Genomic DNA, 15,327 nt, shown 5'->3' on the forward strand with positions numbered 1-15,327 from the left:
TGTGATGGTAAAGTTGCTGGATCAAACGATTGAATTTTCTCTACAATTGACGTGGGTTGGGGTTGAAATGGCGTTTTCAATATTGTTACTCAGTTATCCAGTGGCCAGTGGGTCATAATATGTTGTATGTATGAAATCTCAAGAGATTCAATGTTGTATTATTTGGGCCTTCAGTAAACCCCCAAACTACGTACTTGATCACAGACTCATTTTTACAGTGAAATATGAATGTTACGTTGATTCAGATTGTTTTCTCATACTCTCATACAATAAAAAGATATTGATTCCCCAGGTCACCGAGTCATGACCCCTAGGGTTACCTTGTTCATGTTCCGGCCTACTTAACATCCAGAACCTAACATTCAGAGTGGATTGAAGGAATCAAATCGTCGCAGCGATAGCCGAGATTCCCTAATACTTCCTTCCCTCATGATCGGCCACACTCTCATTGCTGCTGGCACTCTCGACCTTGGTCACGGCATTTTCATTCGCGGTAGCCATGTCCTTGTCGTCAACCTCTTCCTCGAAAACAGGCTCTGGTTCAAAAGCCTCGAATTTGGTGTTGAAGTCGGCCAGACCCTGAGTGCTACTGTTGGATCGACGTCTAGCATTGGCAAAGGAGTAGTCAGTGTCCTGCATTTCGTCACCCGATCGGCCCCTGTAATAATGCAAGTATTAGTTGAATGAAAATAGGTGATTCTGGGATGAATTGCTTACCAATTGCCTTTGCCACCTCCGTCTTTCTTTGTCTTGCGAGGGTCAGCGTCAGTTGGGCCAGACTTGGCAAAGTAGCGTGGTATATTGTCACGGGTACCCATCATGCCCTCGGCTTGGTGTTCACGGTCGTTGGTTTTGTGTGAGCGAGTCACTAGTTGGTTTTGTTATGTTAGTAGGATGGATTGATATGGCAAGTATATATTGCCAAGGAAGATTGAATGGAAGTACATATGTGATATGGATGCTTACTGGTCTCAAATGTAGACGCCCAAGATATTGAAAGATGAAATTCAGATGGGAAAGAAAGAAACAGGAAACAGGAAATAGGAAACAGGGGAGACTATCATGCAATCAGAGGGGGACTCGTGACCTCATACCAAGTGAGAGAGTGCGGGGGTAGGAGCTCAACTTTCTTTCCTCCTTTTTTTTTATATAGAATATATAGATGATATGGAATATGGACATTAATAAGAAAAAGAAATAAGAAACAGACTGTCCATCAAATACTATTATATCTTGAAGATATACGAATTGCCTCGAGGGCATCGTGGTTTGCCATATACTTCCCACTTTGAGGGTGGCGAACATACCAATTCGGTAAATAGTACTTATGGATGTATGGAAGAACACATATTTAAGCATAACAAACAGTTGCTTGACCTAATAGAACCTACTCATGCTTGTATTTTGCCCATGAATGATAATTCTCTCCGTTGAAACCACCCGCTTATGTATGATCTACGGACATGACGCTTTATTATGCGTAGTATAACTAGGGCTTTGAAAGCACCTTAGTATGACTACTATGTATGCTATTGAATATCTTCGAATTGTACCATATTACATACATCTAGACCCTGTAAAACTGCCTCTAAACAATTCACACCTGTCGCCGAATGAATATCTACCTAGGTAGTTTCCTCATTATCACTAATAAGTACCGAGACAACAATGTATACATGTACTAATCGCTGCTGTATATAAGCAATTGCACTTCGCAATTACTAAGTATAGAAGACTACCGACTATCTCCAAGTTTGAAACTATATCGGGAGTGTGATACCCCAGAAATCACAATATAACATCTCCCGGGACTAAGTTTCTTCGAGTCTAGCGGGGAATTTCACGACTTAAAAGAAAGAGAGAGCGGAGCAACCTAAGAGACACTCGTCCTATCAAACGTATTGACATGCAATCATTGTGGCCTTACAGCCACCAATGAATATCTGTAATACTGCATCCACTCTAATGCATTTTTTTTCGTTCTTTTAAAAGTCTTGAACCTCGACCCTAATTATAGACGTACTACTGTTTTGTAGTCTATCTCTATCAAAACTCTGGAATATAACATATAACTAGAACTATCACCGGTCATACCTCATTTATATTAGATCGATCATGAACTGGAACTCACTGTCGCTCTCCACAGTTCGCACTAGACACACGGAAGATGAACCGAGTATGGGGCTAAATGAAGTACAGAGACGAAGCATGGAACATCATCTAGTTGTACCAAGCATACACCCCGAAGGTGTAGAGTCTACACAATGCACCTTTTTACACGGTAGCAAAAATATTGAACATGAAATGAACTACTACCCTTGAATTTTTGGGATCATGTCTAAGACTGGTAACGCGTAGCTAAAAGTTCCACGCCAGTTCGAATCTGTCATACACGTTTGAACTTTTTTCTTTTCCTATGACCAGAAGACAATGATTTGCCCCGGCTGACCAGTACGTGACACCACTGCATTGACATAACCTTTAAACATTCTCGAGAACGGTCTCCTTGAACTCACGCTCAACCTTCTGGCCCTTGTCATCAGTCGCGGACTCTCCGTGCAGAGCAAGGAGAGCACCGAGATCGAACTTGGGGGACTTGAGGAGCTTAACCTTGCGAATGTGGACCTGTAGATATGCGTGTTAGCAACCGTATGTGCAATATTCCAGTCTGGTCTGAGGGCGTGAAACGAACATTCTGCAGGGGGTAGATGCCCTGGGTGGACTTCTCGATCTCACGTCCAATAACCTCGGGGATGAGCTTGTGGGTGAGCTGAGAGAGGGTGCAGGTGGAAGCCTCGCGCTGGATGATCTCGACCATCTTCTTGCGGATGGCACGGATCTGGGAGGAAGCGGCGTAGGTGGTCTTCTTGATCTGGTTGGGGCGTCTCTTGGTGAAGGCAATGGCGAACAGGCGGAGGAGGTAGTCGTCAGTGGTCTTCACGGTGATGTTGGCCTCAATCAGAGTCTGCCACTTGCGGACAAGGGAACGGAGCTTGTCGGTAGTGAAGTCGAGACCGTGGAAGTTGGTCAGGCAGTTCTTGCCCTGGATCTCGTCGACGCGGAGCTTGACCTTGCGGAAGGCGTGGTCCTCATCGTTCTGGAGGTCGGCGAGGGAGACCTCGAAGATACGGCCCTTGAGGGAGTCGTTGGCGTTCTTCAAACCGCTGGTGCGGTTGACCAGAGTCTTACCGACACTGATAATTCCGTTAGCCAATCCAACTCAAAATTCGCCATATTCGATTCGGGTGGTGTGCATACTCGCGGGTCTGGAAGGTGGAAGGAGCCTGTCGAGACGATTAGCATTGTGCGCATAGGGGATGAGAGGGATAGAACACACCTTCACGGAGTACTCGTCCTTGCGAGTGAAGGGGTCGACTGTGCGCTTCTTGATACCCTTCTTACCCTTAGATAGACGCTTGTTCCTGAACGATGAGAATTAGCCGTCCGTTCGTGAATTCAATGGATGTCGTAGATGCGCAAGTAATTCGATAAATTGAAAGCAGGAAAAGGGTGAAGAATAGGGCGCTTACTTTCCAACAGCCATGTTTGCGAGTCGTATCTGTGTGTTGTTGGAAGACAGACAAAGGTATCGCACCGCGCGCTCAGAGGGTTTCGACACTCGACTGGGAGGGTTGAAAACCCACAGAAAACTCGGCTAAGCGAGTGCGCGGGCCCTAGCTGATTATGTAATAAGACAAGATCATGTGATCGAACATTAAAAAAGCCCCAGATCATTATGTCATCACATTATGTCATCATAGAGTCTGTCAGCCCTGGAGATTACTTTGTATTAAATCCATAGATTGAGATCGTTGGCCGTTACAATAGATCATACGCTATTGGCGCTAAAATGTTCCTTGTAACTGTTGTACACTTACATGCGTATATTTGTATACTTGTGTATTAGAATGGTATACCATTTTCCAAAATCAACACATATACATACTCTTCCCTCAAAATCAGCATTGAGCTCCCTCCAAGTCTTAAACTAGCATAATACATAGAAACCATTTCCACATAGCCCTGGAGTGTACATTGTATTGTACAATGTAGATCGTTGCCACCGATTGACATCACATGTCGGAAGATGGATGCTTATTATTCCGATTCCAAATTAGGCAGTCGCCTTGGCATCCATACCGCGGGTCTGCTCCTGCCCTCCACGCGACGCAAGACTTATTGCTTCACCTTCCCTCTCATCCCTTCTCTTACATTTCAAATCCTGTATCGCAGGTTAACATAAACATGGTATGCGCTTCAATTTATCCCTACTTGACCATCTAGACTATCCCGACCGTGAATAGATATTAATTCACAATGTTCATACAGGGCAAGCGCAAGAAGTCAAGCTCGAAGCCCCAGGGGCCCAAAAAGGTAAGTGAATCATATGCTGCCAAGTTGTGCACCTAGCACTGACCATACAATATAGAGGGAACCTCTCGCTACCACCTTTTCCTGTCTCTTTTGCAACCATGAGAACTCTGTGATCGTCAAGTTAGACAAGAAGCTTGGCCTAGGCGATCTTTCTTGCAAAGTTTGTGGCCAGAAGTTCCAAACTGGTATCAATTGTGAGTTAATTATTATCCCAAGATATTGGTCTAAACTATTCTAACACAAACCCTTTACAGATCTCTCTGCCCCCGTGGATGTCTATTCGGATTGGGTAGATGCATGTGATGCAGTTGCGAAGGACACCGCCAATCAATATGACGCACCGAACCCAAGCCAGTCAGGACAGAGAGGGATCAGCAAGCAGGGCATTCCAGAAGAGACTGCGCAGGGCGATAGCTATGATGATGACTACTGATCATGGGATGACGGCGAACGGCGCATTAAGGCATATTAACAACAATTGAGTCATGAGATTCTTGTATGTACATGCCATGGTATTTGATATTCTTGCTGCATATTCTTGTTGCATATGCTTATCGTATATCCCAAACCCCAAGAAGTGTCTCACTTATCTAGACCAACCATCTAGACCTCTACCCCACTACCGGCCATCAAGTCAACTCTAAATAGGTGACTTGTATGGCGACATGGAAGTGCCTTATGGCATCTGAAACAGACTGAGAAATGGATGGAAAATGGAATACTGAATTCTTCAGAATTTCCAAGTGATCCTTTAACCACCGATGTTCCTTTCAACGTGGTAGAAAACAGCACTTTTACATAGAGTAATATCTGTCGCCGAAATCTCCCAGGCCGGGGATAATATACCTATCAATCAGTCAGCATGGCAATCGCACTATTCAAGGGTGCAATATTCTCTCACTTCTTCTCATCCAATCCTTGATCAATGAACGAGGTCACGACCCGGAGTTTAGGGAATCTTTCCGCAAACTCAGCAACACCAGACGGGCTGGCAATGAGGTTGAGGAATAGGATGCGGTGCTCAGGAACACCTCTTTCGATCAATGTCTCAACAGCCAGAGTTGCAGAACCACCTGGAAGAAAAAAAAAATTAGCTGGGTGACCATGGGTATTGTAGAACAAGCTCAACTCACCAGTCGCAAACATGGGGTCAAGAAGAAGGACCCAGCGGTTAGCAATGTCAGTAGGCAGCTTATCGTAAAACAGTTTGGGCATGCAGGTCTCCTCGTCGCGCTGGATGAGAATTTTTCCAATGCGAACAGATCGGCAGCAGTCGCGCAATCCTTGTTCCATAGCCTCACCGGCGCGCATAATAGACACACCACAAATCTTTCCTTCGAATTTGACACCAAGGTAGGACCGTCCAACGGGGGTAGTGATGGACTGCTCAACAACGGGGAGGTGGTTCAAGCCTTCCTCCACCAACAACCGAATGATGCGGTTGGAATAGAAGATGAAGTCGGCACGGCTTGTTCTCTTGTCTCTAATCATCCTATTTTTGGCACGAAACATGAGTTTAAGGTTTACCTTAAATGTAGAAAATGGGTCCTCACGTCAAGAGAGCAATCAACTGGGGTGTTTGAGGTAGCACGTGGACATTCTCATAAGAGACTTCCTTAGAGACTGTCGCAGTAGGCTTCTCGCCATCGGGACGATATAGAGGACCAACGCCCTGCGCAGGAGAAGGACCTGTCTCTTTGCTAGCCATGATTTTGCTGGGTCAAAAGATGTGTGTGTGAATGTGGGTCGTTGGACTGAAAAGAAAAAAAAAGTCGTTAGAATATGGAAGCACCGGAGAAGTTTCAAGACAACAGTCTTACCTTTTAAACACGAGAATCTAGAGAGGGGTAGAAAAGGACAGTGAGCGACAATATGTCTCTACAAGCCAAGAGCGGGGAAGCATGTAGGGTTTTTCTCTTATCTTTTTTCTATATCTTTAAGAAGCTATACCGCAGTGGGTGATTCTGCCCCATCTCGCCCCCCTCCGCCTCTTATCACCTATCACTTGCATCACCTCCTAGAACCTCGGTGCTGTCAGTTATCTTAACAAAAAGGAAATTTCTAGGCAATTCAAACCTCTCTCATTGATTACCTAAGGGTGTCTCTTCTTTGATGACTGCGCCACACCCTTTGAGCGTGTGTAAGCTCCATTGAACTTCGCAAGGACATGGCTTCGTCTCGAGAAACGACTACGTTTTACTCAATCCATCCAATTGCTCCTTGGCATACCTTGATTGCCCTCTGAGAATCAGATTTCCTGGTCGAATCTATCAAACAACGCGTGCGCATTTACTTTCGCCCGCTTTGTGAACCGAAGATGGATAACTCACAACCTCGGAATCGACGACTCGTAACCTATGGTTCTACTGCCAAAAGTCAACCTCCATCGACTACCGAAAAGCCTATGCGCTCATCTGACACTAGAGCAACTCCCAAAGAAATGCCCTTGCCGAGGTCGTCGCGTCTCTCACGGCCATTGTACACCAAGTCGCAGCGCGACAAAAATGGGGATAAACCGTCTGGACCGGTAGAAACGACCAGGACTCGAGGTCTTGCACAACCAAAACCCATTACAGAATCTAACGTGTATGACTTCCCTTCTTCAGATGATGAGCAGATGTCCATGGTCCAGAGAAAGCGAAGGCGATATAGCCCCGAAGGAAACAAGGCCGTTCTTGCGACTACGCGATCGGAGAAGCCAAGCAAGCCAGAAAATGGGGATAATAACATGTCACCCCAAACGGGGAAGAGGATGCCCGATCGCCGGAGGCCATTGGCCAAAATGCCAGAACCCGATCAGGAGACAAGCTCCGTGAGATCGCCAAGGAGAGGGAGGTCTGTGCGTAGCCAGCCTAAGGTATCTGCTCTCGAGCATGAAACGAGTGTATCAAACGATGAGAGCATAGAGGATGCAGCGTCCATGCGAAAGAGCTCGCCGGACATCAACCAGGGCTATACTACTAAAGCGAACATCACCCCTGGTCGGAAAAGACTGATTGACTCGCTCGGGATCACCGAAGACCCGGTTATAACTTCTCCAGAAGTTGGAACTTCAACAGAGGGCCTCGCTGATAGCCAGCCGTCTCCGAACCCAACCTCTCCTGACCGAGCTTCACCAAGTGCGACTGTAAATGAGGGTCCCGCCGAAAGTCACATTCAGGGCTCCCCCGCCTCACTCCCTTCTCATTTACGAGGTTCCCGGGTCACGTATGCACGTCAGCGTTCTTTTTTGGATGATATGATTACGCCAGAGGATCTTTCGATGGACAATGCTTCTGGTCCGAAGCACCGCTCTCAGTCTGTTCAACGCCAGCTGAATTATGAGGCTACTTCCACAGCCCGCTTAATCGTGCCAAATGAGGATACCAACGAGGATGGATCTGTCCGAAGTATTCATGAACTTAGACAAGCTGGAGGAAACGCCCGTTACCGAGGCGCCGTCGAGTCTATCTTCGAGGATATCGAAGATCCGCAAAACTCGTTGATGGGTCGATGCAGTGCCTTCCTCCAACTGTGTGGCAAACTTCTGGATACTGGACTCAAACGACGGTTTGTCGAATGCAATTTTGACAAAAGGCTTGTGGATTGTCTGTCCATGGATCTCCAGGTAATCCCCACTATCCTGGCTTTCTGTGCCTACGCACTGGGTTCATCAGACGGACACATGTCTTATGTTCTTGCAACTTCCGCGTGGCCTAAGCTTCTAGATGCATCGCCTGCCTTATTGAGCATGCAAGACGATATACTAGTGGCCGCAAAAGCTCAAGCCGGCGGACTTTCTCGGCCCTTGCAAAAGACACTTGGGAATACCATTCCACAGATAGCCGCTATGTTATTTCCTGGCACTACCTTGTCGAAACTATCCCCGTGCATTTTGGCATTGTACTGCCTGCAATCCACAATTTCCACAATGCAAACCAAAGGCGAGAGCCCTAGCCTTTCCACATCTCTTCTGAAACCGTTGGTACAAGCGCTTGTGTCCGAAAGCCAACGTTGTATTTCGTTGGAGAATATACACCCGGAGAGTTCTCAGATACTGTGCATGGGCTTTTCAATCTTGGAAGCTTCTACTGCATTGGCTGAGTCGTTCACAAAAGAGCATTGGGATATTCTAGACCCGCTCTCTGAGCTGCATAACCTTCTCTGTTTGGAGCCGGGCACTGTCAGCCAAATACAACCTCTCTACATCCGACTTATCTTAAACATCACCAACAGCAACCCCCTTCTCTGTGATAGATTTGCAACCCCGGAGATGGTCGGGGGGCTGGTTCACATTGTCTCTGCGAACTTCGGTGATTTGACTGAAGATGCGCTTGGGCAAGCGAACAATTCTCTGGACAGCGTGATATTGGCGCTTGGCGCACTTATCAACCTGACTGAACAAAGTGAAGCATCAAGATCGATTTTTCTTCGCTCTGCTGGTTCCTCAAGGACTTTCCTTGATCAACTCTTGCATTTATTTATGACTCATGTCGATTCCATCTCCACGGTAGGTTTTTGATATGTTTTGGTTTCCCTTTTGCCAACGCATTGGACTAACTGGATCTGCTTAGGCTCATTCGGTCTTGGAAGTACACCATAATGTCGCCGTGGGATATTTGGCCGTCCTTTTGCTAACACTCAGTTTGGATCCTGAGCCTCGATCTAAAATTAAGAGCTCACTCGCTCCCAAGGGATTGACAGCGGTAATATCTACCGTTGATGAGTTCCTGCAATATCATCAGAAGATTGAACAAGAGATCTCCACTTTTCCAACCCAGGGACAACCGGCGAGTGGGTTCCTGTCCAGGTTACAAGAACTTATCACTCGGATTCGACTGGCAGAGCAATGATGAGCGTTCTGCGCTATACATGTGTCGCTTGACGGCATATTAGCGCGCGCTTGGTCTTTTCTACCAGCATCTTTTAGACCCGATGACATGAATTTATTGGTCTGTTGGCAGCTTTTGATACCCCTTTTCCTTGTTACTTTTAATTGAACCATTTACGCTAGAATGGTCCACATGCATATCCACCTGAGATGTCCACCACTGATTAAGATCATAATAATAACCTCAAGTCGAGATCTCAACTAAGGAAAGTGAGATTTATTAATTTCTGTTTTGCAGTTCTATAAAGATTTAGCAATCATAGAACGTAGCTACAGGTTATTTTGTATGAGTTGGAGAAACTGCCGTTTGCATTGTTTGCAGGTTACAAGGAGTTGGAGCTCCGCATGCTTCGAGGGATTTGCCACCCCCCGACGACCTGATTTCTGAGCAGGTCCCATTTTGTCTCTGAATATTTCGTTGATCCAGGTTTATCAATCAAAGTATACCGCTCACCTAGCTGTATCATCATCATCTCCTATTCACATTGGTGGTTTAGCTGAGTCTTACCACACCGTACAAGATGCCTTCCGCGCCTAAGCAGAGAAAGATCGCAATCGTTGGCAGTCGCTCCGTGGGTAAGAACCCCTTGTTCAATCTAAATCGTTATAATTGCGAAGAACTAACATTTATCTTTTAATAGGTAAATCATCCCTCACGGTTCGCTTCGTCGAGCACCACTTTGTGGAAAGCTATTACCCTACAATCGAGAACACATTCAGCCGGATTATCAAGCACAACGGGCAGGACTATGCAACTGAGATCGTCGACACTGCAGGACAGGTAGGTAATCTCCGTGTGAGATGCCGATTGGTTACTAAGACCATTCTACAGGACGAATATAGTATCTTGAACTCCAAGCATTTCATTGGAATTCATGGATATATCATTGTCTATTCAGTGACATCGCGCCAGTCATTTGATATGGTGCGGGTGATTCGCGACAAGATTCTGAACCACCTCGTTAGTCACCGCCCTCCCCATAACGAGTACTCATGAATTAGCATCTAATCTTTTCTCTAGGGAGCGGATGATGTACCGCTTGTTATAGTAGGAAACAAGAGTGATCTCAAGCCCGATCACCGCCAAGTTACTCTTGATGACGGACGGCAATTAGCGGAGGAGCTCGGCTGCGCTTTCACCGAGGCTAGCGCTTTCCTTGATTTCAATGTCTCGAAAGCCTTTGATCTCATGATAGGAGAGGTTGAGAAGTCTCAAAATCCCTCACAACCAACTGGGAACAACAAGTGCACTTTGATGTAGTACGGATGCCTTCAACTGGAACACGTGTGCTTCTCCCAGAGATGGTAAGCGAAGCCATCTCTTGATCTCTGGATCTCTGAGTCAAGAAACAAGGAATATCTCTTCATTGAAGCTGACAATATTATCCCTTGCTTTGATGTTCACTCAATTCAGATCTACGGATGTCTTGTTTGCTGACTTGATTATCGACTTAGAGATCAACGCCAATTTGATAACAGCGTGATGGCTTCTTCTGGAGGCCGTCTTTTGGTTCTATTTCCTTCGTCTATTGCGTCTTTCTGGTGGAACCTTTGGGTTATTGCATGAATAATGAGTTTTAGGGTCGGTAAGGGAACATGGATCGGTACCATGCATAGAGTAATGAATCTCAATTTAAACAGGCTTCTATAAGTTCAGCGAAATATTGAAATTAGATTGATCTATAGGAACATCCGTGGTCATAATTACTTTATTTGGAAGTAAAGAGGTTGTGGAGCATTGGAGCGCCTTATCGATTAAGTAATGCGGCGCTTGATGCACAAGTGCGTGGATGCACGCACTTAGATTTTCCTCGTTTTTACCCCTCCACAATTTGAGTCACCCCTCTACCACTTCCCTGAACCTTTGAACTCCAATCGCCAATATGCTGGACCTTGCCGACTTTGTTACTGAGCGCGGTGGTGATCTCAAGAAGATCAAGGAGAGCCAGCGGAAGCGATTTGCTCCAGAGGAGACCGTCGATGAAGTTGTCGCGCTCTATGAAGAGGCACGACGCGGTATGGCTTCTTTTCTTCTAATGTTCGCGGAACCTTACTGATAGATTTAGCTCGATATGAGGTCACACAGATGGGCTCTCAGATCAATGGAGTTCAGAAGGCAATTGGAATGAAGAAAAAGGTCGGCATTTCCCCGAAAGCTTAGTGTATGGAGATGCTAACCCGTTCTTAGAACAAGGAAGACGCAACCGAGTTGCTCGCACAAAAGGCAGAACTCGAGGCAAAGAAGAAGGAACTCGAGGAATCTGCTGTCGCTAAGGAGGTTCAACGCGACCGCAAGATTCGCACGATTGGAAACTACGTTCACGAATCCGTGCCCGTGAGCAACGATGAGGTATGGGCTCTTAAGTCGCCTGGGGATTACATGCGCCGCGAGACTAACACGGGGTTTTCTGGCTACAGGCGGACAACAAGCTGATCAAGACATGGACCCCCGAGAACGCCGAATTGCAGAAGCCAGGCTGTCTCTCCCACCACGAAGTGTTGACTCGTCTTGATGGATATGACCCCGAGCGTGGTGTCAAGATTGTTGGGCACCGTGGATACTGCTTGACTGGCTATGGTCTTTTCCTCAACTTGGCTCTTATCAACTATGGTCTGGAGTTCCTCTTCAACAAGGGCTACACTCCCAACCAGCCCCCTCAATTCATGCTCAAGGATCTCATGGCGAAGACCGCGCAGCTTGAGCAATTCGACGAAGAGTTGTATAAGGTCACCGAGAGCGAGGATAAGTCAACTGACAAGTACCTCATTGCTACCTCCGAACAACCATTGTCCGCCCTACACGACAGCGAGTGGCTCCAGGACAAGGATCTGCCCATCAAGTAAGACTCCTGTATCGTCCAGGATTAAGTAATGTTTGCTAATAAAGGAAATAGGTATGCCGGTTACAGCACATGCTACCGCAAGGAGGCTGGATCTCACGGAAAAGATGCCTGGGGTATCTTCCGTGTTCACCAATTTGAAAAGGTTAGAATAGATCCAAAAGCCCTGGATTCTCACTTTCTAACCCCATGCAGATCGAGCAGTTTGTTCTTACAAAGCCCGAGGATTCATGGCAAGCGTTTGAGGACATGATCAGCACTTCAGAAGAATTTTACCAGTCCCTCAAACTCCCTTACAACATTGTCGCCATTGTTTCCGGCGCCCTAAACAACGCAGCATCCAAGAAGTACGATCTCGAGGCCTGGTTCCCATTCCAGCAGGAGTACAAGGAGCTTGTTTCTTGCTCCAACTGTACCGACTACCAGTCCCGTGCTCTGGAGATCCGGTACGGCACGAAGAAGGCCACCGATATCAAGAAGACTTATGTCCATGCGCTGAACTCCACCCTGTGCGCAACCGAGCGTACGCTCTGCTGTCTGCTTGAGAACTACCAGAAAGAAGATGTAAGTGTCGAAGGTTCAATGGTAATTTCAACAGTAACTGACTATTATTTAGGGTATCGAGGTTCCCGAGGTACTGCGGAAATACATTCCCGGTGCTCCTGAGTTCCTTCCTTATACCAAGGAACTTCCCAAGGACAGCACATCCACCAAGGCCAAGGGGAAGGCTACCAAGGGCACCGATGATGCCACCAAAAAGATGCAAGGTCTTCAGGTTTAAGGAGATATCCCACAATGTACCTTGAGATACAAATTACAAATTACGATAGTTTGATTCATGATTCATAGGCATAACAAGAATGGTCGCTTATGCGGCCTTGTATTTGGACAGTCTTCTCAGATTTTCTTTTTAGGTTATACTGACATGACTTAGAACATGCCGTCCGGCAGTTGTAAGTCAAACTTACCCCAGCAATGGCGTCGGGCATTTTTTTTCAATACTTCTAATAGATTCCAATTCTGAAATCATCATTAGAGCATGTTTGACTATGTAATTCATAGATTCCATAGATGTATGTTGTTGTAGATATAGATTAAGCACGCAATTTCCCAAAGTAGATAAGTTTAGCATGTGATCTACATGTGATTGGTCAGAACTTTAAAAAGTAAAAAAAAAAAAAAAAAAAAAAGGCACCCCGCGATGCCCCTCAATAAAATACACAGAGAGAGAGTATACATTATATATCTCAATATCTATTCAATTATAATAAAAGGAATCAATTGATCATAAGTACTAGATATATTTACTAAATGCATGTAGCTATAAAAGGTAGATTCCCGAAATAAGAGTCACCGAGTCCGATTCCGGAGAACTGGGGCTTACTTAATGTCTATTAAGAGTCATCCCGGGACCTTGTGGTCCACCTATTCACATCTTCATTGTTTCTCTTCAATCTCCGACACACACACACACACACACACATCATGTCAATCGCAAGAGATATCCGTCCTCGTCAGGACGAAGCGGCCATCCTCGCTACCTCCCCCAGTGCCTCCTTCAACTCTCCGTCCAGCCACAGCTCTGTTCTCAACCGTACAGTTCCAGTCAATGCTAAGCACTTGAAGCCCTTCGCTACGACAGATATTAAGGTCCTGCTCCTGGAGAATGTCAACCAGACTGGCCGTGAGATTCTTTCCAAGCAAGGCTACCAGGTGGAATTCCTGAAGTCTTCCCTCTCAGAAGATCAGCTCATTGAGAAGATTCGGTGGGTCCCAATCTAACTTCCCTTCCGGTGACTCACAAAGCTCATGGATTGTATTGTATTGCAGTGATGTCCACGTTATCGGTATTCGCTCCAAGACCAAGCTCACCGCACGAGTCTTGAAGGAAGCCAAGAACCTTATCGTCATCGGTTGCTTCTGTATCGGTACCAACCAGGTCGACCTTCAATATGCCGCTGAGCAGGGTATTGCCGTCTTCAACTCTCCCTTCAGCAACTCTCGCAGTGTCGCCGAGTTGGTCATTGGTGAAATGGTCATGCTTGCACGTCAATTGGGTGATCGTTCCAGCGAGATGCACGCTGGTACCTGGAACAAGGTGAGCAACGGTTGCTGGGAGATCCGAGGAAAGACCATTGGTACGTAATATCCCAACAATTCTGCCATTTCCGGGGTATTTCGCTGACCTTTCAGGTATCATTGGATATGGCCACATCGGTGCCCAGCTGTCCGTATTGGCTGAGGCAATGGGAATGTCGGTTATCTACTACGACGTGCTCAACATCATGTCATTGGGTACCGCTCGCCAGGTGGCCACATTGGATGAGCTCTTGGCCGAAGCCGATTTCATTACCTGCCACGTTCCCGAGATTGCCGAGACCAAGGGCATGATTGGACAGAAGCAGTTCGAGAAGATGAAGAAGGGCAGCTACTTGATCAACGCCAGCCGAGGAACCGTTGTGGATATCCCCTCACTTATCGACGCCATGCGCAGTGGTAAGATCGCTGGTGCCGCTCTGGATGTGTATCCCAATGAGCCCGCCGGAAACGGTGACTACTTCAACAATGAGCTGAACAGCTGGGGAGCTGATCTGCGCTCACTTAAGAACCTTATCCTGACCCCCCATATCGGTGGAAGTACCGAAGAGGCTCAGAAGGCTATTGGTGTCGAAGTTGCCCAGGCTCTGGTCCGATATGCTAACGAGGGTTCCACCCTCGGTGCTGTCAACATGCCCGAGGTTGTCCTCCGTTCCTTGACAATGGATGAGCCTAACCACGCTCGTGTAAGTTTCCTTGTGCAAGATTTCCGGTTTTGCAACGGTACTGATGTTTTCTAGGTCATCTACATCCACAAGAACATCCCTGGAGTGTTGAGGAAAGGTACAGTGAATTTGGTCAAATGAAGTGATCTTTTAACTGACAAGACCACAGTCAACGAGATTATTGGTGATCACAACGTCGACAAGCAGATGACCGATAGCAGAGGCGATGTAGGTTTATCCATGCTTTTCATTCTTTTCATTCTAAGAAAGACAGCAGAAGCTAATTGTATCTAGGTCGCCTATCTGATGGCCGATATCAGCAACGTGGACACTGCTACCATCAAGGAATTGTATACCAGCCTCGAGAGCCTTCCTTGTAAGATCGCATCCTTTTCTCTTTCCCATGAACTTGGGGCTAACACCGCTCCAGCTCGCATCATGACCCGCGTGTTGTACTAAACAACCGACCCAAAAACAAGCT

At 46.5% G+C, this 15,327-nt stretch overlaps 8 protein-coding genes across 8 annotated transcripts; 5 read left to right on the forward strand and 3 right to left on the reverse strand.

The window, feature by feature from the left end:
• Positions 1 to 411: 411 nt before the first annotated feature.
• On the reverse strand, positions 412 to 821 carry PGRI_086310 (uncharacterized protein; the record flags this gene model as incomplete). Its single annotated transcript, XM_040796345.1, has 2 exons — positions 412 to 658; positions 718 to 821. 2 exons carry the CDS (start codon positions 819 to 821, stop codon positions 412 to 414), a joined length of 351 nt encoding a protein of 116 aa, XP_040650883.1.
• Positions 822 to 2,481: 1,660 nt separating this feature from the next.
• rps1 (40S ribosomal protein eS1) lies at positions 2,482 to 3,544 on the reverse strand (the record flags this gene model as incomplete). The annotated part of the gene is made up of 5 exons (XM_040796346.1): positions 2,482 to 2,625; positions 2,693 to 3,194; positions 3,259 to 3,284; positions 3,338 to 3,422; positions 3,531 to 3,544. 5 exons carry the CDS (start codon positions 3,542 to 3,544, stop codon positions 2,482 to 2,484), a joined length of 771 nt encoding a protein of 256 aa, XP_040650884.1.
• A 773-nt stretch (positions 3,545 to 4,317) lies between these two features.
• Positions 4,318 to 4,807, forward strand: PGRI_086330 (transcription elongation factor 1 family protein; the record flags this gene model as incomplete). The annotated part of the gene is made up of 3 exons (XM_040796347.1): positions 4,318 to 4,374; positions 4,430 to 4,568; positions 4,629 to 4,807. 3 exons carry the CDS (start codon positions 4,318 to 4,320, stop codon positions 4,805 to 4,807), a joined length of 375 nt encoding a protein of 124 aa, XP_040650885.1.
• A 361-nt stretch (positions 4,808 to 5,168) lies between these two features.
• Positions 5,169 to 6,082, reverse strand: PGRI_086340 (uracil phosphoribosyltransferase; the record flags this gene model as incomplete). The annotated part of the gene is made up of 4 exons (XM_040796348.1): positions 5,169 to 5,220; positions 5,276 to 5,447; positions 5,508 to 5,866; positions 5,928 to 6,082. The coding sequence occupies 4 exons, from the start codon at positions 6,080 to 6,082 to the stop codon at positions 5,169 to 5,171; spliced, it is 738 nt and encodes a 245-aa protein (XP_040650886.1).
• A 609-nt stretch (positions 6,083 to 6,691) lies between these two features.
• On the forward strand, positions 6,692 to 9,206 carry PGRI_086350 (WAPL family protein; the record flags this gene model as incomplete). Its single annotated transcript, XM_040796349.1, has 2 exons — positions 6,692 to 8,863; positions 8,928 to 9,206. The coding sequence occupies 2 exons, from the start codon at positions 6,692 to 6,694 to the stop codon at positions 9,204 to 9,206; spliced, it is 2,451 nt and encodes an 816-aa protein (XP_040650887.1).
• A 559-nt stretch (positions 9,207 to 9,765) lies between these two features.
• Positions 9,766 to 10,505, forward strand: rhbA (Rheb family small GTPase rhbA; the record flags this gene model as incomplete). The annotated part of the gene is made up of 4 exons (XM_040796350.1): positions 9,766 to 9,820; positions 9,886 to 10,025; positions 10,077 to 10,205; positions 10,266 to 10,505. 4 exons carry the CDS (start codon positions 9,766 to 9,768, stop codon positions 10,503 to 10,505), a joined length of 564 nt encoding a protein of 187 aa, XP_040650888.1.
• A 622-nt stretch (positions 10,506 to 11,127) lies between these two features.
• PGRI_086370 (serine--tRNA ligase SES1) lies at positions 11,128 to 12,865 on the forward strand (the record flags this gene model as incomplete). Its single annotated transcript, XM_040796351.1, has 7 exons — positions 11,128 to 11,260; positions 11,311 to 11,381; positions 11,433 to 11,594; positions 11,663 to 12,084; positions 12,139 to 12,229; positions 12,280 to 12,648; positions 12,701 to 12,865. The coding sequence occupies 7 exons, from the start codon at positions 11,128 to 11,130 to the stop codon at positions 12,863 to 12,865; spliced, it is 1,413 nt and encodes a 470-aa protein (XP_040650889.1).
• Positions 12,866 to 13,569: 704 nt separating this feature from the next.
• Positions 13,570 to 15,305, forward strand: PGRI_086380 (D-3-phosphoglycerate dehydrogenase; the record flags this gene model as incomplete). The annotated part of the gene is made up of 7 exons (XM_040796352.1): positions 13,570 to 13,850; positions 13,915 to 14,222; positions 14,278 to 14,867; positions 14,922 to 14,964; positions 15,016 to 15,074; positions 15,141 to 15,222; positions 15,277 to 15,305. The coding sequence occupies 7 exons, from the start codon at positions 13,570 to 13,572 to the stop codon at positions 15,303 to 15,305; spliced, it is 1,392 nt and encodes a 463-aa protein (XP_040650890.1).
• Between the last annotated feature and the right edge of the window lie 22 nt (positions 15,306 to 15,327).

Source organism: Penicillium griseofulvum (assembly GCF_001561935.1).
Source record: "Penicillium griseofulvum strain PG3 chromosome Unknown contig_11, whole genome shotgun sequence".
NCBI classification, from domain to species: domain Eukaryota; kingdom Fungi; phylum Ascomycota; class Eurotiomycetes; order Eurotiales; family Aspergillaceae; genus Penicillium; species Penicillium griseofulvum.